This window comes from Orbicella faveolata, unplaced genomic scaffold, assembly GCF_042242905.1.
Source record: "Orbicella faveolata isolate gen_17 unplaced genomic scaffold, um_ofav_v1 contig_2, whole genome shotgun sequence".
NCBI lineage: Eukaryota > Metazoa > Cnidaria > Anthozoa > Scleractinia > Merulinidae > Orbicella > Orbicella faveolata.
The window spans coordinates 19,755,419-19,782,890 of record NW_028301547.1 but is presented as its reverse complement, the minus strand read 5'-3'; the positions used below and the strand labels follow the sequence as shown (position 1 = coordinate 19,782,890).

The 27,472-nt window shown below is 42.5% G+C and overlaps 3 protein-coding genes and 3 pseudogenes across 3 annotated transcripts; 1 reads left to right on the top strand and 5 right to left on the bottom strand.

Moving 5' to 3' along the window:
• Positions 1-767: 767 nt before the first annotated feature.
• Positions 768-1,440, bottom strand: LOC149112336 (uncharacterized; annotated as a pseudogene).
• Positions 1,441-10,879: 9,439 nt separating this feature from the next.
• LOC149112335 (uncharacterized) lies at positions 10,880-11,536 on the top strand. The gene has a single exon (XM_089290166.1). It carries the CDS (start codon positions 10,880-10,882, stop codon positions 11,534-11,536), a length of 657 nt encoding a protein of 218 aa, XP_089146292.1.
• A 590-nt stretch (positions 11,537-12,126) lies between these two features.
• LOC149112334 (uncharacterized) lies at positions 12,127-14,838 on the bottom strand (annotated as a pseudogene).
• A 5,030-nt stretch (positions 14,839-19,868) lies between these two features.
• LOC149112333 (uncharacterized) lies at positions 19,869-20,534 on the bottom strand. The gene has a single exon (XM_089290164.1). The coding sequence runs from the start codon at positions 20,517-20,519 to the stop codon at positions 19,869-19,871; it is 651 nt and encodes a 216-aa protein (XP_089146290.1). The 5' UTR covers positions 20,520-20,534.
• Positions 20,535-24,015: 3,481 nt separating this feature from the next.
• LOC149112332 (uncharacterized) lies at positions 24,016-24,867 on the bottom strand. The gene has a single exon (XM_089290165.1). The coding sequence runs from the start codon at positions 24,820-24,822 to the stop codon at positions 24,136-24,138; it is 687 nt and encodes a 228-aa protein (XP_089146291.1). The 5' UTR covers positions 24,823-24,867; the 3' UTR covers positions 24,016-24,135.
• A 73-nt stretch (positions 24,868-24,940) lies between these two features.
• Positions 24,941-27,021, bottom strand: LOC149112331 (uncharacterized protein F54H12.2-like; annotated as a pseudogene).
• Positions 27,022-27,472: the final 451 nt, after the last annotated feature.

The following is a 27,472-nucleotide window of genomic DNA, read 5'->3' as shown; positions in this document are numbered from 1 at the left end:
GCCGGATGGTGGACTCTGACGCCCACAACAACAACAACAACAACAACAACAACAACAACAACAACGCAATTTATTGATACCAAAAAAGGGAAAGAAGAATACAATAATTTGAAGCGTATAAAATGGGTTAGTTTCCTACATCAACAATAAGGTTAAGAAAAAATTAGGCAGCTAGCTATGGGATTAATAAAAATTACAGCCATGTGTAAAGATAACGATCATGTGTGCCCACCGTTTGGTAGCCAAAATATTTGATAAAGATTATTTTTACTTCTTTATTACCTATGGTGCTCACTAGAGCGGCTCTCCCTTGCAGAACACCGCTACAAATTGTTACGCAAATACGATAGAAAACAACGTACATGAAACAGTGCTGTACTCCTCACGTTGATAAGCGCATGTGGGAAGCAGGCTGTTCATCAGACTCACCTTCTGGACGTTCTGCACTTTCCCCGGCACTGACCTTTGCGCACGAGGAAGTACAAACTGCAAATCTAATGGATTAAGCAGTGTCTGTGTTTCATACAAATTCAGAGGCAGTGTACCAGCTCTGTCCATGGTGTTCTCTTGTCGTACACTTCGCTGCCTTACACACTTGCCGTATCGTTTTGCCCACACTCCCATCTCTGCTTCATCATTTCTGGACAATCTTTCTCCGACCGGTTTGGGAATTTCAACAACGACTAACTGGCCAGTAACAGAAAGTTCAACAGGGTAGTATGAGTTGGGATGCGTGTAGTAATGTGAAGACCATGGTGTCACTCCCTTTACTCCTTCTTCGACTGATGAACCAAAACTCTGTGCGTATTCTCGAGAGTAAATGTTTCCTTCTTAAAATGGGTGACTGCACGTTGGTTCTCAACATTTAATGTCAGGAGTGATTTTAAATTCAAGTTCACCTCGAAACCTGAATATGAAGACAGATCTTTGATGTTGTTCTCTACCTTGCGAAGCGATTGTGCTATCAGTTCCAATGACTTCAAACACTTGTTTGACAAAGTACCGGCTCTGGGCCATCAGTGGTTTCTTTTGCCAAGGACGGTAGCTCTCTTAACTTCCGTGAGCAATACTTCACGTACTCCAGCACCTCATCCACCATAGCAATTGCTTCATTAACCGACTTCTGTGGCTCTCTAACTGTGCGTTTTTTGGAATGAATGTTGAAAGCCTTTACCAGGACTTGTAACTTCCCAAGGAACTCTGCAATCCCTGTCAACGGTCTGTTGATTAGTTTGACCGCGCCAGAACCAGAGTCTGTAACGTAAATGTCACGATCAAATTCAACGCAGATTCCAATTGGTTGACACAGTTTCGAGTGTGATTGTGAACCATCACAATCACCTTTACTGTGTCCTGCAATCACAAGAACAACCCCAGATTTAAAGAGCTCAACGGAGTGCTCTTCGCAGAACAAAATATCTTTACCAAACCAAGCAACATTCACTGCTCATGATGATATGGATAGGCCATCACTCCCTCTAACGATTCTTGTTACACCCTGTGATTGAACAAAGACATGAAGAACACCATCCGCACAAACAGCAAGTTCATCCCCTGAGGGTGCCAAAGAACTAATATTTGTCCAACTGCCCGCATAGCTGCACATGACATTCACTGCTCCAAGGACACCTACACCGTCAAAATCAGTTGTGATCGAGTAAATACTCTTTGTAGAGTTGGATGCACAAATTAACATGCCACCATTACCAAGACATAAGTTTACAATTTTCTGTGTGTATTACAGCATTTTTTGCGTTAATATACTTGATTTTGATTATCATAGTCCGCGAATTGGGCGCCATTTTTATCTTTCCCGCCACGTGCAAACATGCGCATATCATTCCATCAACAACAAACCGCTACCCAGGAAAACAGACAGAACTTAACAATAAAACTATGTGGAGCTTGGTAGCTAGAACGCGGAAACGAAAAATGTAATGATTTTATGTGTCTACTGAGGTCTAATGATGCAGAATTTTAATTCTTTATGTAAAAGAATAAGCTCCATTGAGCAGTGGTGTCAAAAGCTAGGGTCAGAGAGCGCTAAAAATAAAAATCCCTTTCCCATTTTCGAAATTTTTCATCCCATTCCCAGTGGTTGAATCCCAGTCTCAGTGCAGTAAATCCCATTTTCCCAGCCCAAAAACGGGCAAATCCCAGTTCCCATTTTACCCCTTCACGCCCCTCAATAAAAGTTTAGTTTTGTAGAAAATCGACCAAAGTCACATTTACACTGCATGATATTTTTGGGCAGCTCGCATTTGAAAATTGGTAACTGTGCTCGGACTACCTATCAGCGCGGTCTCAGCACAGGTGAAAGCGGTCACGGTTACCAACTTTGAATTTATCTGCGTCGTTTCCAAAATCGTGTTTTGCAGTAAACGGACCCATGATAAGAAAAGGATTTGAGTATACCTAAAGAAAAAACAATCAAGGAATATTAATCGATACTTACATGTACTAGCATCTGGTGGCGGATTAAGAGCAAAGAAGTCTAAAGGTCATCGCGTCACACTTTTTAAAAATGAGCAATATATGTATTGATATCTTGTAAGTAAGAGCACGATCTCAGGGTCTAACTTGAAGTTATTCTATTACTTAGTGATGAGAAACTTATAATTTACCACAGCAAAACAATGGAATGTAGCGTACTAGTGCTGATATAAGACAGCATCTCAAGGTAGCATATTGTCATGTCTCAGAGAACCTTGTCGAGCTTTCATATAACCATTTTCTTTTTCTCCTAGCCAAATGTACCCTTGGTGTCAGTAGTTTTCCTCAGATCTCTCAGCGCGCTTTCATGAATCGTCGGTCGACTGTATATTAACGGGCGATAAAGGCGGGAGCACGTAAAACCAATTTTCTGAGACGTACAATGTTCATATGTGCGCCAGAGAATTCCCGTGCACTCGGGCTAAGCAGTACACAGAGGAAATCAATTCCACTGAATCAAAATTCTCAGTCTAAGTTTTTTAACAATTTGCATTCGATTTTTCCAACCTCCCGATTTTATTTGAACCATTTTCCGTTCTCTAGGGGGTTAAAAAAGACGGGATTCTGCTGTATTTATTGTAATTCTTTTCCCCAGGTTGTACGGACGAGGTAGATTATTGCGCTAACTGGGTTAGACTGGGATAGATTCCTAACTTCCATGAAAGAGAAATGTATGAAGAGCTGTAACTTCTGCGGAGATGGAGGCAGAGGAGGCGGCAGTGTCTGTGAGTTATTTAACAAATAAAGAAGCCTAAGCCGTATATTACACTGTGATAAAACACGACGGGCATTTGAGAACACGATGGAAATGTAGGAAACACGAGCCGCAGGAGAGTGTTTTCTTCATCTCTCGAGTGTTCTCAAATGTCCGGAGTGTTTTATCACAGTGTAGTACACGGCTTAAGAGTCACTGACTGGAAATATCGAGAATGGCTGGCCAGGTTAGAAAAATCGAAAATCCTGAAACTTTGCCTAAAGAACGCTTTTAGGGAGCTACTTTCGAAAATATTATTCCGATTTTCTTAGAATTTAAAGTCTTCGAGAAATTCGCAAAAAACGAAAATATAGCTTTTAGCCTCATTAAATATGCAGAAAATATCTGGAAAATTGACAAAGTTCTCGGTATTCGCATTGAAACAATTTACAAAACTAGAGCTCGGGGTAAACCTAGCATAAGAGCTTTACTCTTCTTCTATCTAACAATAGGTAGTTTTAAGTTTTTCAAACATTTTGAAGGATTCCGTCGACCGTTGAAGAATTGCCCTTTTAAGCCCCTATGAAAAGGGCAAAAAATTGCGTAGTTTTACGGGCTTAAAACGCGTCTTGGTATGTCCGATATGGAACTAAAACAAGTACTGTGCAAAAGAGTGTCGTTTCTACTATAATAATATGGGAAAACATTTCTGGGTAAGCGAGGTTCACACAGGTAAAATGCAAAAGTTCGCGACAGCCTCTTCTCAAATTTGCATTATGCGGTATGTTCAAAGAACTGTACTGTTGATCACTCTAGTCTGTTTTTGTTCCATTTGTGGGCCATGCTTTGTGGGAAATATACAAAAGATAGCTGACACACGACACAATTGGCCTAAGCGGTGTGTCGAGCTTGTGGATCTTCGGCAAACCATAGATCCTAGGTGGTTGTTTGTGTCGTGGTCTGATCTTATTATAAACCGCCTCTGATATGTGTCCATTCCGTTTCAGAGTTAGCAGCTTCTCAGATAGCTTCCGGGTCAAGCGGTCTGTCGGATCTTTGTTGAGCAGCTGGTATGGTCCGGAATCAATCAGCGCTGATATTTTTGCGTGGTATGTGTCAGCGTCCAGGATTACGCTGGCGCGACCTTTATCAGCCGGAAGGACCATGATGGAGTTGTCCTCTTTTAAGCTTTTTGCGTACGACCTGTCTGCTTTCTTGGCTAACATATTATCTCCTCTTGCAGGTAACTCGAATTTCACAGTGGAAAACTCAACTGAATTCGCCTCCACCATCGCCAGTGAAGAGATCCAGGACCACGAGATCATGGTGTCTTTCGACGTAGAGTCACTGTTTAACGTACCGATCGAGGGCGCCGTACAAGCCGCGCTACAAAAAATGGAGAACGACGCAGGCCTGGCTGACCGCACGACACTTACACCAGTTCAAATCGCGGACCTCTTGGATTTCGTATTAAGATCTACGTACTTCCAGTACAACGGATCGATTTACGAACAACGGGACGGCGCAGCCATGGGGAGCCCTGTATCAGCGGTTATTGCTGATCTCAACGTGGAGATATTTGAAGAACAAGCAATAGAGTCCGCACCTTGCAAGCCTAAGATCTGGAAACGCTACGTAGATGATACTTTCACCATCCTGGATCGGGATAGAGTTGACGACTTCCTGCAACACCTAAACAGTCAACAACCATCAATCCGTTTCACTATGGAGATCGAGAATAACAGCAAGATCGCCTTTCTCGACACGTAAGTTTATAGGGAACCTGATGGCCGCCTTACCACCAGTGTCTACAGGAAACCAACACATACTGATCAGTACCTAACGTATGATTCACACCACCCTCAGTCAGTAAAGCGCGGTATTGTTAAGTGTCTGTACGACCGGGCTAAACGTCTCGTGACCAAACCATCAGTAATCGCTGGAGAGAAGAAACATCTGCCATCTGTACTTGTTTCTAACGGATATCCCTCCTCTTTTGTACAGAAGATCACAAAGGCACGAACAACCCCAAGAAGAGAGTCCGTCGCGGAATTTAAATCAACCGCCGTTTTACCTTATGTCCAAGGAGTTTCAGAGTCTCCGCCGCTGCCTAGAACAACAAGGCATTCGCACCGTCTTCAAGTCCGACACGACACTTCGGTCACACTTAGTGCGACCAAAGGACACCGTCAACCCGACTAAACAAGATGGTGTTGTCCACAGTGCGGCAAAGTCTACATCGGGGAAACTGGGAGATCTATGCAGGAGAGGATCAAAGAACACGACAGGGATATACGACTTGCCCGTACCCAGACCTCCGCTGTTTCTGAACACACCCACGAGACCGGCCACTATCCTATCTGGAATGAGGTCAAGTTTATTGATCGAGATCCTCACTGGTACACACGTAGGGTCGAGGAAGCTATTCACATAAGACTTCACCCTAATAAAATCAACAGGGATAGTGGAATTGACATTCCTGAAGCATGGATGCCCACGATCAGGAAACACAACAACAGGGGAACGATACAACAACGGACCACTGAGGGAACAGCTACTCGCCGGAACAATGGAACAATAGGAAGATCGAAATGCACCAATCACAACCGACCTTTGTGATATAAATGATACCGTGCAATCAGTCGACCTTATCGCCTGAAGAAGACTAGCAGTAAGCAGTCGAAACGTCGCGATCTACATCTCTAGTGACTACATCGTGAGACAAACGATAATACACTTTATTATAACTAATTACATGTATATTAATAAAGCAGAACATTTATGATAATGATAAACCTAATAAGCGTGAATATCAAGCAAGATACGTTTAAAAAGCTGTATGAAATAAATAAGTTTTCAGCTTACATTTAAAAATAGCTAATGACTGAATATCACGTAATTCAGCTGGCAAACTATTCCATAAATTTGGAGCTGCAGCAGAGAAAGATCTATCACCCAACGTGATAAGCATTTTCCCTTTAGGAGGTTCTAACATCAAACTTTGATTTGATCTAAGATTATATATAGATAGGAGCCATACTCGGGGACGGAGACCGTCAGCGCGCGCCATTTCTAGTATTGGGGCTGTCCCTATGATATGGGACAATTTTTCTATTTTTAGAACAAATTGCGCCATCCCGTGCGGCACACGCGCCTACATGCTGCGAGGATTTTTGCGGATGTAGCGAGGGGAAATGGCGTCCGGAATTCCCGAAATGTTTGATGCTTTTGGCCCACAACGCAATACTTTCATGTCTGTTGGAATTTTGCTTCAGTGTTTTCATCGTAAGCTGCTCCAGTTTGAGTGAAGGAAGACAGTGTCAAATTTAGTTATGTGCCGCTTTATATCACTGACCAAGTCACGTTCCGCAGCTTCTTTTACAAGGGCTCCACATTACTCCGCTCTAAGTTTCACATATGTTGAAGATTAACAGCTTTTCCAAAACACAGCAAAACACTAGTTGGATATATGTGGATATAGCAGCGTTTCAGGACTTCAAAGTTTCCCTCCTCTTGCCACACTCTCCGAACAGTAAAAAAACACACAATTGCAAGTTTGAGTTTCGCCTGAATTGTAAGCAACGCTTGATATTTTATCAAGGCCCAATAAGCGACAATAAAGTTTATGTCTGTAGATGCTGCTCAGTTTTGTTTGTGTAAAAATCCAATAAATTGTCCGTTGTCGATGAATAAGAGCACCCGCCGATGCGTGTTTTGTACAGTCAGTAAAACATGACAAATTGGACTTCCCCACTTTCGAGTAAAAACGTGCATCGAACTCATGTATCTCTAGTTTTTAAATATGTTTAAGGTTGATAAATGTTTGAGAACATATTAAAAGCTTAGCTGCAAATATGTGAACACAGCAGAAATAATCAGTTTTCTTTAATCAACTCGAATAGTCACGGTACTCGAATAAAGATTTCGTTTTTGGTGGTTGAGTTATCAAAACTCCTTGTCTATTTTATTTGCGCAGTGTAAAATTTCACTATGTTAAAGACACTCATGACGTTAGTAGCCTTTTGGCTTTGGTGAAAATTGTTGCAGCATCTCGGCATAAAAGACAGCGAAAGAAATCTTTGTCAAGATTTGTTGACAATTGAAAACACCGACTCGGACTTTAAAGTGCACGCGCTGCACTATGCAAATGAGCTACTTGTACCCGTCAGACTTTCCTTTCAAAAACTTTTGCAAACTCGGCAAACAAAAAGAAACAATAAGAAACTATCAAAACAGGGCTGTAGTTACAGCCTTATGCGCCTCATGGCGTGAAGAGAAATAACTAACTAACTAAAACAGGGCTGTGAAAAATCTGCAAGAGAATCTCGCAAATCTCACCATTTGATCACGCAACGTGACAACATCCGCGCGAGAGCTCCCGACATGTACGTGGATCCGCGCGGATATATGACGTCAGAATGGAGGAATTTGTTCTAAAAATAGAAAAATTGTCCCATATCATAGGTGCGCGCGGATCCCAAGACTTACGGTCTCCGTCCCCGATTATGGCTCCTGGTATAGATCTAGGCATAATGTTAATTAATTAATTCTATGATATACTTGGGCGCCAATCCATAATAGCTTTAATTTTTAAAATTAAGGTCTTAAAATAAACACGATGTTGTAATGGTAACCGATGAAGTTGATAAAGCGCGGCAGTAATATGCGAGTACTTTCGTAAGTTCAGTTCAAGTCTAGCCGCAGCATTCTGCACACAAGTTAACTATTTGCGACTTAGGCAGGCCATACAAAAGGCCATTACATTAGCCTAAACGGCTAGTGATAAAAGCATGAATAGGCATTGACCGCTGTCCAAGAGCTGATTTTCTATTGGATCGCGAGCCCATGTTAGGTTAACTTGTTGTTAACGGGACCAGGTTGTTCAGAAGCCAGTTAACGCTAACCTAGGAATAAAAGTTAACAGAAGTATAAATATTTCTTGTATACGAATGTTTTTCAGTACTTTTGTTTTGTGTATTTTGAGATTATTCAAACTAAAACAGAAGGCCAAACAATATACGGAAAAACTCACTGCAAAGTTACAAAACCAAAATCAAAATTCTCGCTTATCCTGGGTTATCTTAACCGGGCTTTGAACAACCCAGCCCAGGAGCTCCGCTTTTAGACTTGGCTAAATCTATATACTAGATCACAGAGACGTCAAAACGTGGTAAGAACTAAAAAGTGGCACACGAAGCGATAGTTCAGTGACATTAGCAATTTGACGTAATCTATTGTATAGGATTTGACTGGTTCAGAGAAGTCATGCCACTTTCAAACTTTGACCTAGCATTGCTTGTCGTCCAACAGAAATCTTACACCAAATACAGAATCGAACTGCGAAATCTACAAGTCAAAAAAATGCTGGAAAAGTCAAGTAAGATTTTGTCATGAGAGCACCCCTGTGAGCCGAAAAAATCTGGACGTTGCCTTCGATATTGCAGGAGTTGAAAAAGCAGCTCGGAAATCTTGCGATTGCAGTCAAAGTTGACACGCTAGAGGCTATTCGATTCGAGCGAATGATAGGAGCCTTAGTGGGGTCGTGAGGGTAGAAATTTGTGTCCTCTGTGGTTGATTATTCTCAAGTCCATTTGAGATAGTGTCTGAGACACTTTCTAGCTTTTCTAGCAATCCAGCGGTGCCGGGTTCGAGTCCCGCTTTGACCACTACCTGGATTTCTTTCACGGTAGCCCCGAGCTCAAATCCTCTTCCGCGCTTGTAAATGGCCAACTGGTTTTCCTCCGGCCAGTTGGGATTCTTAACAATGTTATGTTCAATTTTGGTTACCTGTTTCAGTTGTTTGCTCGGCCCCACTATCCTTTGTGCTATAAAGATTGTCTATTTTTATGCATTTATTTTTTGAGACTGAGAACAGTTGAATTTTTTAAATAAACCAATCTCATAAACATTTTGCTTATTAGGCCACAACTTTCCGCCATTTTATAAAAATAGAAGGAAACTGTTCGTAATAATGACATCATCTATGCGTCTGTCCTGTAATAGATTATAGGCTAGAACCAATCAAAATGCGAGAATAATTTGACTTATTATGGGAAAGTTATTACTACACATGTATAGTCGGCTTTGAGTTTTCGCCGGACCAACTTACTTGCCAAGTATCATATCAAGGCACAGGTAACCCAAGCTCGCAAATGAGCGTCCCCGTGCATACAACAGGTTACGCAACAGTGGAAATATAAGAATTTGTATGGGGAAAACGCGGGTTACATTCTTAAGAATGCCTGCCTGTAAAAATTAGACAAATTCTTAATTTCGCGGCAAGGGTCGAAAATTCGATTTCGCTCATATTCTTATGGTAGATAGGCTAGGGCATGACAAAAACTACTGGATAGTTTTTTTGGCAAAATATCCTTTTATTTCAAAGAAATATGCAAATTACCAAATTCCGTTAAAATCGTCATTTGACGCAATATTTTATTAAGCAAGTTTGAGAGCCTCGCATGCAAAACCACATCATTCTTCCGTCTTTAAAACACTCAAATATTTTTGTGCAATGTTGAAATGTGTACTGGGTTGATTTTAGGGAAAGTTGCGTTGTCGTTTTGGGTGCAAAATAATTAAATTTCGAAGACATGTATTTCATTCATTTAAAAGTACTTCGTGAATATAATTAATTTTCACCATGCGCGAAACCTTCAAATGGATCAAGCTTCTGGTGGTTGAATCGCAGAAGGATGGTCTACAGATTCCTGTAAAAATTTCTTTGGGCAAATGATTGTGAGCGACGCGAGAGCTTTTCAAAGTACGTCAAAAATGCAAACATTTGACCATCCGTCGTCAAATTTCAATTTACGGGTTAGACGTCTATTTTAGCATGCGCCACATGACTTGACCTATGTTAAGTTGAAATAGACACAGAGCTGATAATTTCGAAATGTTCTAACCTCATTTGCTGTAAAAGGCAGGTCCAAAGCCGATTTGACGTGTTTCTCTCACCATTCGTCGCACATAAAGCAGAAGTTTGCTTTTGTTTACATAACGTCCGATGTACATCGCCAACTCTCTTGTACATCGCCAACTTACTTAACGGTCGAATACCATAATATAAATCTGTTACCCTCTTTCGACACATATGATCACCACTGCATCTAAGTCAAAAACGGCTAAGTCATTTGTAGATAGTTGCTTGCTTTGCACTACACCAAACTATTACGTTTGATCATCATGGTTTGATGGCTTGAATCCTTGCTTGCAGCGGTTCCTTGTTCGTCACGCAATGCTGTCATCCCATTTTAGGGGGTAGGGGTAGGACAATTTCTATTTTAATACGTAAGGCTCCGTAAGGTTTGGAATCACTGGGAGCACACAATCGTATTGAGTAGGAAGAGATTGAATTAAGAAATGAAAAGAATGGATAGTTTACCATTGCCCCTGTTGTTATCTTTTACTCGACCACCGCTACCTACATGCCCTGCGTAATAGATCGTTTTCACTCACGTGACTAAGAGGGTAAAGTTTTACACCAGATTACCTTCGCTTGACACTTTAAAAGTTATTTTTCTTCGCATTGTTCCCTTTGTTACTCGTAAGCCCCAACATTTGACTCCCTTTCAAGAATTTGTAATGACATTGATGAAGCTAAGACTTAATATGCCTTTGGAAGATCTCGCCTACCGATGTAATGTGTCGGTTTCTACTGTGTCAAGAACATTTCAGGCGTGGATGATCGTGATGGATGTAAGGCTGAAGCCCTTTATTAAGTGGCCAGATTGTGAAGAACTCTGGCGTACCATGCCTCAATGTTTTCAATACTCATTTGGCAAAAAGACTACGGTAATTATCGATTGCTTTGAAGTATTTATCGACCGACCGTCGAACCTACTGGCACGAGCAAAGACCTTCTCAAACTACAAGCACCACAACACTGTAAAGGTCTTGATAGGTATTACTCCACAGGCAACTATTTCATTTATCTCAAAAGCCTGGGGAGGGAGAACTTCCGATAAGTTCTTAACAGACAATTGTGGCATACTCGACAAGCTACTACCTGGTGACCTTGTTCTGGCAGATCGGGGGTTTACCATACAAGAATCCCTTATGTTTAAGCAGGCTCAGTTGGCAATTCCTGCCTTCACACGTGGTAAAGACCAACTAGACCCAGTGGATATCGAGGCAACCAGGGGCATCGCTAATGTGCGTATCCATGTGGAGCGGGTCATTGGTCTCCTTCGACGGAAGTATACCATTTTAAGTGGAACCCTTCCAATTGGTTTTCTTATGTGCGACCCTAATGGATTACAAGAAGAATTAACTCCTATGATTGACCGAATAATAAGTGTATGCTCTGCTTTGGTAAACCTTTGCCCAGGAATTGTTCCATTTGACTGAAATAATCAAACCAGGGCTTTGTTATTTCATCATCATAGTTCCTTATAGACCTAGTAGGGCATGAAGTCACGCTTTTTTATTGTTATTGTTGAACTTTCCCACAAAAAAATGATATCTTCACAGGTGAAGATAATATGTTATCCTGACCACTGTTGCTATAGCCTGCGAATGCAGACGTGTTTCCGGTTGTCCGCGAAACGCCAACCGGAAATACGCCTGTGTTCGCAGGCTACTGTTGCTATGGTAGGTAACTAATTGCACCTTCAAGTTGACAGCCAAATTAATTTATAATTTGTTATTTCATTGGTGTTTATATAATAAATAGAATATTACCTGGCCACTTTGAAATACGAAACTTCTTATTTCGTGTTGAAAACTATTTCACTCGCTCGCTGCACTCATGAAATATTATTCAATACTCAAAGAGAAATTTTGTATCTCCGGGTGACCATGTAATATCCTCTATTAATGTAATGAATGAAATGTGAAAGTCAAGCCCATATCTATAAATATATATACTAAAGATCACCTAAACCTGTGACAGCTTATCCTAAAATTCTGTTCAGTGTACACTGAGTTGTTATGTTTAGTTAGATAGTTGGAAAAAGCTGCATTGCACGGACTTCCAAACAATAGAGCAAGTGAGGGCGCGTCATTGGTATATGAAAACGTACTTGAGATGGGTTTAGCCCATACACAAGACATGTGGCAAATTCTATTGCAAATACCCCACAGTCACTCAAATTAAGTTGCTGCTGAACAGGTAGCTGGTTGATTCCCTTGTACCTGGGACCAAGTAAGTTTTCAACTAAGCCAATAATTTCTTGGGATAGCACAGCGCTTGATAGACTGTCCATAAGGTTAACATAGCCTGGGGCACAGTTGATTGAACTCACACACACCCAATGATTGTTATTGACATGAAGCAGCTGTACAAAGTCAGAAGATACAATGTCAAATTGCCCAACAGGACCAAGCGTGGGTCTCTGAAATCCCTTGATGTTCTTGTTGACATTTGCTAAACGAATTTGAGCCTCGTGTATGATAACACAATCAAGCCATCCTGTGGGCGATGAAATTATGCTGAACTCATTCTCTCCAAGGCTCATCAAAGATTTGTATTTCTCAGTCCTTGTGTGCAAAGTTTGAATAAATGTCACATCATCATTATCAACATCATCTTTTTGAGGGCGGGTCACTTTCCCTTTTTTGCGACAAGATGGACAAGTCCATGTAGTTTGGCTATTATTAGGCATCCTCTTGTAATTTAGGCATTTAAGATGGAAAAACCTGCCATTCTCACATGATTCACTGTGGCATTGTAGCAGTTTTTCTGATTCATTGGGTTTTGATTTACACATACAGATGAAATCAAAGCTCATTGCTGGGTTAGGGGCACTGGGACCCTTTTTTTTCTTTGGTTCTTCACTTTTGGCTTTTCTTGATTTCTTGAACTCTGTTAAGTTTCTGCAATGGGGGCAATACCATGTTTTTGGAATGCTTTCAATCTTGAGACATGATAAATGAAAAGAAACAATGGGACATTTAGGATTACAACAAAGAACACTTTGCTCATCAGTTTTCTTTCTGCAATAGCAAATGCTGCCTGTTTCTGGCTGTTTGTCACTTTGGACATGAGGCATGAATTGCTTCCTGGAGTACCATTTACCAAGCACTTCAGGCAGAATACAAGTTCTCCAAAATTTGGTGAGCTTGGGCACAACAGAATTCCAGTGTTTTGTGTCAGGTGCAATTCGCAGGTTAAAAAATGTGGCTGCACCACACCCATCAAAAGCGCACACAACAAAGTCACAGTACTTTCTTTCCACTGTAAAAATTTGCTGCTGCGTCTGATTGTAGTACTCGTGGTCAGTTTTAAGCCAAAAATTTCCAGTGCTGTCTTTCGTCAAGCATGATGAACTTTTTAAGAAATAGCTATCAAAGTCACAGTTTTCTATACAAAATGGACACTTGACCTCTCCGCACCCTTCCCCACAACAGTCACAGGAACAGAGAAAGTCTGGGGTGGCATGTAGCCAGGGGTATTCTTTGTTAATGAACATACCACACTTCACTATTTTGAAATTTCTGTGTTTGTGCTTCATGACTTGCTCGTAAGCACTGATTGCTAGTTCTTCGTGTTCACACCCATACTTGATTGCTTTGGAAAATATTTTGTTTAACTCTGGGTAACAAATGGATTGAATGAGAGAAGGCAATGCAGGATTTGTATGCGATGCTTGCTTGCTTTGAAAAGCTCCGATCCTTCCAGCTCGATGTTTAAAAAAGTTAGCTCCCTGTGACTGGCTTCTAGTGTCCTCCTCAATCTGTAATCTTTGCTCTTCAGAAAGCTCTATTTCTTTCTCGAAACAAACCTGTAGCAGTTCGAGATATTCAAGATCCTGATACTTAGGGTCTGACAAATCCTGAACAGTTGGAATTTCGCGGCTTTTCAGCACAAAGCTGTCAGCAAAAGGAGTGACTAGACTGAGGGCTATGGGCTCGAATTTACAATTGTTTAATTCGGCATAGAAAGAATCCATCTCCTCTTCTGACGGAGCTGGAACACACTTTGACTCGATTTTTGCTCCTCTCAAAAGGTTATCGACTTGCGGTTTGTCCGAAACCTTATCTAAGGTTGCATCCAAGTCAGTTTTCATTTTCTTTGCTGAAGTAAAATTGATGTGTCGAACTCTTTCGTACTCGACTTATGTTACATACGAAGGAAGAAGCCATGAACACTTAACTTGCGTGCAAGACAGTTTTCCGTGTATTTTTGTCCATGCTTCAAGGTAAAAGAGCACACTGGCTACGTGAGAGCAGGATTCCCCGAGACCAGCCTTACAGCCACAGCAATGAGCAGAAATAACAGTTCCCTGTTTTTCGGTAATGATCCACACTGGAATCAATGAGTCGTTCATTCTTTGACAATGTCGTACCTTCGCTAAAACTACAAAATTATCCTTGATTATGTGGCCCTGAACACTCGCAATAAATCCAGAAACCATCTGGTTGTACGCTTGTAGGCTTCTAAAAGCTTTGAATTGCTGTTTTGTGTAATAGCTTGTTTCGAGTACGAGGTAAAATAGAAGATCCGTCGATTCGACCGGAGGTAAACAATCGGGCTCGAAGTTCTTGCCTTCGATTAGCACTGGATCTATTCCAATAACCGAAATTTTTTCGACATACCGCTTCGTGACCTTTGGCTCCAACTTATTAGCAAACTCTGAAAGAGGTATGGGAGCTTTTTCTTCGATATTTTCGCTTGACTTCACTACATTCTCTTGAGGATCGGGCGCCATTTTTAAAATTCCGCGGGAAAAGTGGTCCACCAATATGGCGACCGGAAGGTATGTGACGTTACGTGAAAACGATCTATACTGTAACGCTAAACTCATACCTAGGTCTTTTCGCGCTATGCAATTATTTTTGGTTTATACATGTAATACAGTGGGCTACCCCCGGGGAAATGGGTGGTGACCGCTTAATGGGGCTAGCCGCTAAAATAGAGGTTGGTGTACCTTGAATATTTAATTTTTCACTGTCGAGCTATAAATTTCTTGGCGAACATGGAGTCAATTCAAGACAATCATGATAGACGTGTGTTTGAATTATCACTCGTCATGCACTTCAGTTTCAGACTCCTATCTGCCATCGACCTTTCCAAAACAAAGTTCTTAAATTTTGGGTGGCCGCTTAATAGGGGTAAAGACAATAATGAAACCCTTATCGGAATGACCAAATGGTGGCCGCGGAGGTAACCGGTCAATAGGTGTTTTATTTACAATATTTTACTGACGATAATTTTGGACTGTACTGACAACAGTCCACTATTTTCTGTTACATACCAATGCCTCGCCACCAAGCAAACAAAATACGCCAAATAAAATGGCATGGCCAGGGCTATTTACTCCCGTAATTACTAATTAAATTTAGTCTGTTTTTCTCACGAATTAGACACGTTGTGATTTCCTATTTTTATTTCAGGTAGTTCTTGCTTCATTGATCTATAATTTGTTTATGGCGATTTTCTTAAAATTCTAGTGAGTACAGGCACTAGCTTTATCAGCTGTTGTCTGAAACGTCAGAGCGTACAACAAACGTGATTTGGACCGACGCCACGTACACTATATATAGAACACGATTATATAAATATACACATATTATTATATATATGAACAAACAGATGAACAATGATTAAATTGTTTCACTTATCCTGAGAGTACTCTATACAAAATAGATTATAATGTGCAGCGTATGCCGTGACAGCATTGCGTGACGAACAAATAACCGCTGTAAGATTGTGCTGCGCCGACACGCTTATCACCAATGGTCAGCAATCGATCAAACGCAATATTTTGGCGAAGCGTAAAGCAAGCAACTATCTACAAATGACTCAGCTGTCTTAGACTTAGATGCAGTGATGTTCATAAGCGCAGAAAGATGGTGAAAAATTGAATATTCAAGGTACACCAACCTCTATTTTAGCGGCTAGCCCCATTAAGCGGTCACCACCCATTTCCCCGGGGTAGCCCACTGTATTACATGTATAAACCAAAAATAATTGCATAGCGCGAAAAGACCTAGGTATGAGTTTAGCGTTACAGTATTACGCAGGGCATGTAGGTAGCGGTGGTCGAGTAAAAGATAACAACAGGGGCAATGGTAAACTATTCATTCTTTTCATTTCTTAATTCAATCTCTTCCTACTCAATACGATTGTGTGCTCCCAGTGATTCCAAGCCTTACGGAGCCTTACGTATTAAAATAGAAATTGTCCTACCCCTACCCCCTAAAATGGGATGACAGCATTGCGTGACGAACAAGGAACCGCTGCAAGCAAGGATTCAAGCCATCAAACCATGATGATCAAACGTAATAGTTTGGTGTAGTGCAAAGCAAGCAACTATCTACAAATGACTTAGCCGTTTTTGACTTAGATGCAGTGGTGATCATATGTGTCGAAAGAGGGTCACAGATTCATGGTATTCGACCGTTAAATAAGTTGACAGTTGGCGATATACATCGGACGTTATGTAAACAAAAGCAAACTTCTGCTTTATGTGCGACGAATGGTGAGAGAAACACGTCAAATCGGCTTTGGACCTGCCTTTTACAGCAACTGAGGTTACAACATTTCGAAATAGGCCCTTTGCAGCTAAGCCATCACGTGACCTACTTTTCATAAAATTATGGGCTATAACTTAACGAATGCCAGAAATGGAAAAAGCATGTCGAAAATATCAAAATGGCCAAGTTTGAGGCCCCCATCATCAGAGAATGAGATTTTATGATGGTCTGAATTTTTGAAAGAATAAGAAGATTTGTATGAGAAAATGTTGCTGGAGAGCAAGACCTTGCTCTCCAGCAACATTTTCCATACGAATCCTCTAAATTTTCCGAAAATTCAAACTATGGTATAAACTTACTCGTTTTTTCCTGGGGCCTCAAACTTGGCCTCTTTGGTATTTTCGATGCGCTCTTTCCATTTCTGGCATTCTTTAAGTTATAGCCCATAATACAAAAATTTTTTAGAAAAAATTTGGTCACGTGACCCCAGCTGCAAAGGGCCTATTATCAGCTCTGTGTCTATTTCAACTTAACATAGGTCAAGTCATGTGGCGCATGCTAAAATAGACGTCTAACCCGTAAATTGAAATTTGACGACGGATGGTCAAATGTTTGCATTTTTGACGTACTTTGAAAAGCTCTCGCGTCGCTCACAATCATTTGCCCAAAGAAATTTTTACAGGAATCTGTAGACCATCCTTCTGCGATTCAACCACCAGAAGCTTGATCCATTTGAAGGTTTCGCACGTGGTGAAAATTAATTATATTCACGAAGTACTTTTAAGTGAATGAAATACATGTCTTCGAAATTTAATTATTTTGCACCCAAAACGACAACGCAACTTTCCCTAAAATCAACCCAGTACACATTTCAACATTGCACAAAAATATTTGAGTGTTTTAAAGACGGAAGAATGATGTGGTTTTGCATGCGAGGCTCTCAAACTTGCTTAATAAAATATTGCGTCAAATGACGATTTTAACGGAATTTGGTAATTTGCATATTTCTTTGAAATAAAAGGATATTTTGCCAAAAAAACTATCCAGTAGTTTTTGTCATGCCCTAGCTTATCTACCATGAAAGTATGAGCGAAATTGAGTCTTCGACCCTTGCCGAGTTATTTTCCATTTTTATGGACAGGGACTCTTAAGGCAAAACAATGCGAAAGAGTATGAATGAAGACAAACCTACCTTGCTTCAGGTGGGTGTTTTCATGGTACCCGTGAAGTTTCTAGGCTTATTTACGGCAATTTAGGTGATTTCTATCCTTTGTTAAGTTTGGGCGCTAGGTGGTCTCAGCCGAACGAGTCGACTGAAGGAAAACGACCACAACTTTGCTCCGAATGCTCCAGTTGAGTCGAAATTCCTCATACATCACGAATGATAGTTTCCATTGCGATCCTGTTCTTCATCTGAGGTTCATTCACACTGAGATGGAATTAAAGGTCGCTAATTCCGGCAAAAGGTTTTGCTGAGAGCCGTCAAATGAGGCGTCACGCGAAGGCGCGGGCACAAGAGGTTCAAACCAATCGCCTTTCGGGTGAGAGTGCATACTTTTGCTCCCAACGACATTATCAGTGCAAAATGGGGTTGATAGTTTAAATTTCGCCGGTACCGAAAAACCGTGTAGCCTTTCCCCCCCAATTTTGACCGACGATGCGCGAACGGATCAAGTTTCGTGACCTTTTCACAATAAAAAAGTGGCCTTTTTGCACATACCATCCGTCAGTCGTTGATTATCTGGCCGTTGTCTAGAGGTTATTTAATTTTATATAATAATCAAATCAATGAGCGCGCTCTGATTGGTCAAGCAGCTATGGTTTACTGTGCCAGTAAACTCATGGAAATTTCGCGTGTCTTCTGAATTATTATATGAAAGCAATAGACCACAAGTTTTTATGGTTCAGGGGCATGATAAACCACTTGGGATGTTGGAAGAACACTCGAAGAATTCGTCAATCACTCGCCTACGGCTCGTGATTAACGAATTCTTCTCGTGTTCTTCCAACATCCCGCGTGGTTTATCAGCCTATAAACCATAAAAACTTGTGGTCTATTGCTTAATTGGCAGTTGAGACGCGCTTTAATGGCCGTTGCTGTTGTAAAGAGGTGTCAGCTGTATGGAACCTGCGTCGGGACATAAAAAAGTAGCCACTGTAGAGAGGTGGACGTTGTAGGGAGGTGGCTGTCAGTTGAGGTTCGACTTAATTTTACATAATTCTCTCTTTACTTTTCAGCTTGTATAGACAGGTACTGAAAAGATCTGATTCTTTCCGCTGGTCTGCTCTAGCATTCTGCAGTCATAAGTTTGTAGATTTCATGAAACAGAACTGGAGGAAGACATGTAACTTCTGTGGAGGAGGAGGTAGAGGAGGCTGTCGAAGCTGTGAGTTAGTCACTCGATCAATACACCGCTATTGCACCGATAGTATAGGAAAAATGTTGAGGTCTTGTTTTCAAGTGGCTGGCAACAGTTTCCAACCTTTTTTTTTTCTTAATTTCTACTTGTAGATCAATACTTTTATTCCTTTACAGTTGATGCTACACAATAATGGCATCAAATGTGGCCATACATTGGTGAACAAGCTATGATCATTTTCAAGGCATTAAAAGCAACTATACCAACGGTCTGATCCGAAAAGAACTCTTACGTTTACCCTTAAGTGCTTATAACTTCAAAAACGATTACTGTGGCCCTCGTTTCGTATCATTAAGTTGCAATCACTGATCTTAAGGTTCAACTTTGAACAAAAATTGAAAAAAACGATGTGTAGGCAATTTAAGACATCTCCCCCTCATACAATTAAACCTGACCAAATACAAATTATTTCAATTAGGTAATAAGAAATGGGACTCACTGGAGTCGTTTATGAATAGGCCATTTCCAAGTTACTTTGAGCCACTGTTTCAAATCGAGTCTTCCTGCAAAACCTTTGATTTGCATGAAAATGAACTTGTAAGCGGAACTCATTTTCACACGAATGGTTTTGCACTTAGCTTTGTTTTGACGCGGAGAGTAGTATAGGGGCGGTTTGAGACCTAGCCAATCAGAGCGCGTTATTTTGGTCACGTGACGCGTCTAGACCAATCAGCGTGCAGGATTTTCGGCTCAGGTCAGCGGTTACATTAGTTCGCATTAGGGAAGTCTGGGGCGAGCTCGGCCAAAGGTGGCCGCGCGGGGTTGGACGCGACGACGTGAGGGTCTGGGGACCGGAAGTGACGTCACACAGACCACGTGGTTTCTTTGACAAAAAAATTTATTTACAACTTTAGTAAATGGTTTACATTTTCCGTGTCGATATCGTCGATGTCGGCTTGGGTGTATCCGTAAGGATACGATAGGAAGGTGTCCGGATCCACGACGCGTTTGTCGAAGACCTCTTTGTATCGTTTGGTTTCTTCGATCGTTTCTAATGTTTTAGTTTGGACATTTCGTTTAATCTTGTGTGGATTGTGTACGCTGATTTCCCGTGGTTCTTCGCTGGGTTCGGTGACTTCATTGATGACGTTTTCTTTTAACAGGTCAAAGTTCAATTGTTCTTGACCACGTGTGTTGAGGGTGAAACCGCGTACCTTGCATTCGACTTTACCGTCGTTGGTTTTGTAACCGTAATTCTTGGGGCCAGCGGCAGCAAACTCCACGATGTGACTACCTGGTTTCAACTCGCTGGTGAATTCGCCGAGATGATCTCCTAAGGGTGGCATGGGTTCGCCTTCTCGATGCGAGAAGATGATGGAGTCCGTGTCGAAGTACAGGACTTGTTCGGGTTGGAGTTGACTGAGTCCTTCTCGGTAGAGTTTGAGTCTGGCCCAGCAGGTGGTAAAGCAGGCCACGAAAATGTTGATGTTGACTTGAACGGCTTCCTCGTCTTCGACGTGTTGGTAGACCAATTCGATCATCTCGTCGTTCATGACACGAAGGGTTTGAATTTCTTGACTGTCGTCGGTCAGTAGGGAATGAAGCCTGGCTGGCGACGAAATGGCTTCGGCTTGGCTCTTGTTACCTTGTTGACCGTACTTGCCTCAGAAGCTGTTTAGCATCATTTTGGCGAGAGACCGTCGACCGGGATTTTTTTGAATTTTGTCGGCCTCGAGTTGAATGCCTTCTTTGTTTAGGTAGTCGGTGAGGTACTGGTGGCGTTTGGTGACGTCGTCACCCACCCAATCGGGCCATCCACTGGCTTCTTGCTTGATCTTGAGAAAGGTGTTCACGTAGGAAGAGAACAAGTCGTTGGAATTGCGTGGGAAGTGCCAAATTTCGTACACGTGTTGGATGACGTACCCTTGACGAAGGGCTTCTTGCAATTCGGGGCTGGCCACGTACCCACCAGACATCGCTCCTGCTCATTGTGGATACAGCGATGACTGCGTTCGGTCAGCGGTTTGGGTTGCTCGTTTTCCACGCAAGTTCTGCAAAGTGGAAATGTGAGTTTACCCCCACTGCGGTGGGGTAAGACGGGGTGGTACAACCCAAAGGGTGGAAGGATCCTGCATTTGACCAGAGTAGTGGTATGGGCTAGTCCAGTACGGATTTGACAGGTATTGTGATGCAAATGAAAAAGTATTGTTATGGAAAGGAGTTCTATTGTTTTCTCGAGTTTGACGTATCCATGGTAACCAGAAGCCCCGCCCCCTTTGACGTCATTAATCTCGTTTCCGTGTTGACCGAGTAAAAAGCCTGGTTTCTAAAATAGAGCACACACATTGTAATCAGGATTTTAATACTAAACTTTGCTTTAAAACGAACACAGAGTCTGACTTTTCATTTGTCAACTTTTATTGAATAATAACAACATGAACTCCAAAGGGAGAGTCCATTACAATTTTAACTTTTTCTTCGCCTGCATGATTCTTCTCACAATCTTTTCAGTCACCGTTTTGTTGCCGGGTAACCTCGTTATGGCCTTGATCATCTTTGTATCTGCTTTCCACTTGTCTTGCAAATTCTTAGCGCGACTGTAATCGATGTCGTGTTGTTTGGCAATCTTGTCCAGTCGGTTGATGCCTGGGTCTCCTCGTTTCAGTCTCTTTGCCAACTTGGTCCCAGGCCCCATGTACTGGTACCCAGGCCAGTGAAATTCAATCCCCGTCTTGCCTAGCAATTTTTGAATGTCAAAACCACGTCCACGTTGGCGATACTTGCGCGTACGGGTCTTAGTCCGAGTCATAATCATGTTTTAGATTTCTTCTCAGTTTCTTTCCTTTGGCCCAGTCTTCCCAACCACTCGTAGGTTTTAAACTTTCGGCCTCGTTTTTACGTTTGCCCTTGCCTTTGCGCTTGTCTTTACCTAGGAGAATGTCAGCCTTTCTTAGGAACGTTCCCAGATCCAAGTCAGGTGGTGGAATGGGTGTTTTAGCAGCGGGTTGCTTCTTTTTAACACCTGACGTAGACGTTGTAGCTTCTTCCTTGATCTTTGGTGTTTTTGTACCTCGAGAAGCGTTCTTAATCAATTGTTTGAACATGGTTTCCAACGGACCCTTCACCAAATCTCCTTCCTCTCCATCTTCCTCTTCACCGACATCAGCACTATTGCTCGACAAAGGACCAATTTGTCTGATACGTTTGGTTAAACGACTTCTCTGACGAGCTAGAGGTTTAATTTTCTTGATGGCAATCGAATCTGGAATCGATATATGACGGAGTATCACGTGACTTTCGGCGGCCAATCGACCCGCTTTGTTCAGCAAGGCATTGTCGGTGATTTCTCCTTTGTAATACTGAACCAATTGGTCAAACTCTTTTGTGGGTACCATCATGACCTCTTCTGTCATCCTCGAAATGTTGTTGGAGTAACGTTTCGTAGCAGTCTTGCCAGTAACAAACCTCTTGATGAACCTTTTCTAGTTTCAGCTCCAGTATATGTTTTGTTTTTTCTACTGTAGAACACTCCTTACACAACAGGATGGTCTCACCTGCTTTGGTCTCGTCGCGGTGTCGTTTGCAAGCTGAACACAGATCCTCGTACTTAAATGCCATATGCTCTTGAAGGAGGGCGTTGTAAGCTCGATGCCAATGTTCCACATCACGTTTCAGGGCGTCTTCTCTTTCGTTGGCTTGTTGTAATAACCTGACCTTGCAGTGGATAACCGTGGGCATCTCTGGTGTTTAACATCGACATGCTTGGAACACTTCGTTCAAACCTTGCCAGAATCCGCTACCTTTTTGTTTTTGGAGATGTTCTCTTCGCCTCTTGACCGAGTTTCTGCGTTTCCCCACCTCGCGTAGCGTTGTCTTATAGCGATGCAGTTTCGCCATGGTGATTGGGTGAACGGGAATTCTCTTTCGTAATAGATTGAGAACCATTTCGCTTACGGCGTTGATTTGATCTGCCTTAGCATGTTCTAACATCTCCTGTCTCCTGTTCCGATTGGCCTCTTGGAGAATAGCTTCCAAGAAAGGGCGTTGTCTGCGTAATCGAATCATACTTCCCGAGGTGCAGGGCGTCTGTTCTAGCTGCCTGTGACACCCTTTACACCCATTCTCTCATACCGTTTGTCCTTTCCGAGCTTGTACCCGATCTTGGCTGCATTCTTGAGAACAGTAAACAGTGAACCTCCACGTTGTCTGTTGTTATAGTGATTCACATTGTCTCTGACTCCTTTTGCTGCCTGACCCGCTAATTTCAAAGCCAGCGTAGCAAAGGTAGGTGAGGGTCCCGATAAGAACATACTAGCTCCTTCGGCGACCTTGTCAACCAATCCATGTTTACGTCGTGCCAGTGCTCCACCTCGCTGTTTACTTCTTTTCTTGGTCTTTGGTTTATTTTTCATCGTCGACGTTTACGCGAAGCAACTTCCAAACCTTTTTTCACACCGTAACCAGCCGCACCAGAGATTCCTCCTAGAGCCGCCGCCTTGCCTGCTGCTACTAAAGCTGGAATGAGAGCTGCCAATGGTAACAATTCCCCTTTTTGTGTCCTCCTACGTCTCCTTGGTTTTTTACGAACTGTTCGTTTGCTCTTCATGACACATACTACCACTCACAAGTAAGTGCTCCCGCTTTTATCGACGTGGTCGTAGCGAAATCGTTGTTCGTATTCTTGCACGCACTTGTCAGATACTGGGGGTGTGAAATCAGTGATTGTGTCATCCAAGGTTTGCATCTTGATTAAAAATCCCTCAAACTGCTCCATCGGAAGTCCTCGCACGTAGGTTCTCAATTCGATCAATGTTTTGTCGTAAGTGGTGTAGGCAAAGCGACACATGTCGATTTTGAACGAAAACTTTTTGAAATCGTTCCACCCCTTAATCACAGTTCCAGCGGCAGTTAAACAGGCAATCAGGAGACTGTTTTCTAAGACGGATCCTACGACAATGCCTGCTGCCACGATGATCAATGCCAAAGCGTTCAAACAACCGTGGCACCACTTAAAGTGGTAAAACATCTGGCGATGACACCACCACTGACGGTGGTAAAAGGCAAACAACCCATGCAATCGGTACAACAAATCTTTGTTTACCAACTGGGCGCTTTTCTTGGATCCGTTCATTAGAGATACGGTAGTGATTGAATCTTGGGAAGAACTCATCACGATGTCTCGATGAATTTGTGACATCTCGTACATCCTTCGTCCTTTAAAAGGTGGCTGAGAATCCTTTGATCGTCCGAACTGCCTGGATGTAAATCCAAGACCATGTATCCGAACGGACTTTCTGTCAAACGTTGAAACGTGTCTTGTAAAACTTGCCATTGGGTGGGAAATGCCTGTAACAGTAAATTTCTCATGCCTAATTGATCTCGTGGATTCTTGAAGGCTACGACATAGTGGGCGTTTCTGGAAATACTCTTGGCATATTTCCCCGCCGGAAACATGTCTTGGCACAAGTAGAGCACGGTGACGTTCTGATGGTGAGAATGTTTGGTGAACAGATCCAACACTCGTTTATCGTTCCCTCCTTCAGCCATTAGATCGTCCAACACGAGTAATCCGCCTTTAGGAAAGCACGTTTTCAGTTCATCTGTGTCGGGAACGCCTTCGTGAAACTTGAACCCCTGTTCTTTCATGGGCTGAAACCCGTCTTGCCACACTCCGTGACAATAATGGGTTTGGGAGGGTGGGGTATGAAACAAATCGAGGTTGTTCCGTAAAAGTTTGGTGGTAAACACAGTCTTGCCACACCCTGAAGGACCCACCACCACCAGACTGGAAGGGGTGTGAAATCGAAAAGACTTGCGTCGTTCCATGAGTCCAAATGACCAAACGCGCATGGGCATGCTACTTTTGATAGCGCATGGAAAGGAAAAATTTCACCCAACGGGGAATGGGGCCCTGATCTCTCGAGTGACAGTCCAGAATACTAACCATTGTACTACAAGATCATCACACGGAAAATGAACGTTTTCAATCGTATTTTAATGTCAAACCAACAATCATTACACTAAATATCTCACACCGCAACGAGAGGTGTCTTGGTGATGTTTCACTTTACACACTTTATCCCATTCTAACTCTTTCTCGATCAACTTCTTTAACATCTGGCCTATTTTGTGATCGTTGTCTACATAATCATGTTTCGAGAAACGCCTCAAGAACTCGTTCATGCTTTGACCTCTCGCTCCGTCTTTTAAATAGAACAAGGCGTAATCACCACAGCTTTTACTGTAAATCGATTGCAGCGACTGTCCATTGTAATTGACATGTTTCCATTGACTTTTTAACCAGTCTTGCAAAGGCTGTGTTGACTTGTAAGTCTCTAAAGGTAGGGCGTAGCTGTCCATCACCTCGCACACATTCCCACTATGGGTCCAAAGCGCCAGCCAGTGTCGGCCCGGTCTATCATGTGGATCTGTGTTTACAATGTACCCACGAGGTTCTTTCTTGATCGGTCGACGTGGTAATCGATCACAAGCCACCGTCCCGTAAAAGTAAGGTTTCAAAATGGCGTCCGCTTTCGCCAAATGATCCAGTTGCACGTTATTCAGAGGTACTTTTTCCATTAGCGTTGGTAAATGTCGTACAACACGCCTTTGTTCTTGTCTATTTCCAAGAGGTTTTCAAACTCTCCGCACAAGATGACTGTGATGTTGTTACCTGGTGCGACACCGAAGTTCAGCACGATCTGTAACTCTCCTGACTGCTTGGGGTTCAACACCGGACTGTCCAAACATCCGTTGGCTGCATTGTCAAATACAAACAGTGTGCAATTCTTGCCTTGACCCCAGTCTTCGCTTCTGACCATGTTACCTTGATGTTTGCACAAACATCCTGTAGCTTGTAAGAATCGATAGTAACCTCTCAGATCTTGGGTACCGTCGTTGTGCACTAGCTCCAGGGTCTCGTAAGGGTACTCTTCTCCTCTGACCAGTTGCCTGATGTTACTCACACCAAACTTTTGAAAACAGAATGGGTCATGTGCCACAGTACCATTGAAGGCTTCTGAAAGCACAAGCCCAACGATGACTCTGTTAGGAATTCTGCCTTGAAATAAATTGTTGCACTCGTATCTTTGCTGGTTCCCTTGCATGTTGAAGGTCCTGATTTCACTTCTCACGGTCGGGTAAGCCACTATGGTTCTGTTGACGTTCATTTTCGTCATCAACTCTCGGTAGACACTGGGGTTGAGCCTTACTTGACACAGGTACATTCTCACTTTGACCTCTTCGTGTGTCAATCTTCCAGCTACGTTCACACCATTCAAAAACAAATTGGGAGAATTGAAGTACATCTGGATTCCAATCTGCACACCAGGTACCAGCAATTTGTTTAAGTGGAACACCTCAATGTGGGGTGTGAACCTTAGCACGTGTCGTTTTCCATCCGTGTAATTGCCTTGTTCTGCTTTCATAAGTTGCACTGGAGCTTGTTGGTTGGAGGACAATGCTTGGAAAGCCTCATGCCCATCTCCTTCCGTGTTTGTGTTGTTCACAGTCAATTGCGCTGGAAAGTCCAGGGCATTGTGCCAACCTTGAGGCTTTAACACGGTTTCTCCATCATCTCTGTTGTAGTTGAGCAATGTTTCCAGGTATGCTTTGTAGTGATAAGTGTCGGTCTGAGGACTGATCAAGGTACCATTGAGTCTCACACTGATCTGTTTGAACAAAGTGTGGGCCAAATTGTTCGTGGGCCAGAGTCTCGTGGGTTGGACTACGTTATCACCATTCGCCAGTTTGAGTGCCAACTCAATCTCAAAGAAACTTCGACTGAGATCCACATAATCTTCTTGAGGATCCACTTGGAATTCCACGGGGTTGATGCCTGTCGTGTAGGTCTGAATGGGTACAATGCGATAACTGGACATGCTGAGATCAGTGGGTGGAACGGTGAACAGGTTCAATTGAGGATTCAGGACTGATTTGGAACCCGGATGTAACAAGCCACCGTCCATCAAGGTATCCGTCATATTTTTCTTCTTCTTCTCCGTTGTCTTCTCGCTAAGATGTGATCCCAATCGTAGTCAACAGGTTTACTTACCTCAGGACCAATCCATCCGCCTTTTTGTACCTTTCGTCGACGTTTCGAGGTTTTTGGGAACCCTTCACAACATGACGTTGACAACCCCTTTCTAGATTTGACGAGTCTCGAGCCTCTGGAGTAGATGGGATTCATTATTCGCCGAAGATGTCGTTGAATTTTCGCTTGATGTTTCTATCTAGGACTTCGTAAGCTTTACGTTTCACTGCTTGTTTAACACTCCGTTTCGCACCCTCTTTCGCCTTTCGAATGCGATCTCGAACGCCGCGACCGCTTTTTAACCCTTTCAGACCTCCTCTAACACTCGCTTTCAGCAGTTCATGAACGAAGCCACCTCCACCTTGTGGGTCAGGTTTGAATCGTGTTAAACTTCCACCTTTCATGCTCGTTTGAAGTGAAGGGTGAGAATCGTGTTTCCTTCACCAAATTCGGTCAATTCACCTGTGGTCTCCG

What these genes read in the sequence shown, in the direction of transcription:
- LOC149112335 (XM_089290166.1), top strand. Translation starts at nt 10,880, where the DNA reads ATGGATGTAAGGCTGAAGCCCTTTATTAAGTGGCCAGATTGTGAAGAA.
- LOC149112333 (XM_089290164.1), bottom strand. Translation starts at nt 20,519, where the DNA reads ATGAACGACGAGATGATCGAATTGGTCTACCAACACGTCGAAGACGAG.
- LOC149112332 (XM_089290165.1), bottom strand. Translation starts at nt 24,822, where the DNA reads ATGCCCATGCGCGTTTGGTCATTTGGACTCATGGAACGACGCAAGTCT.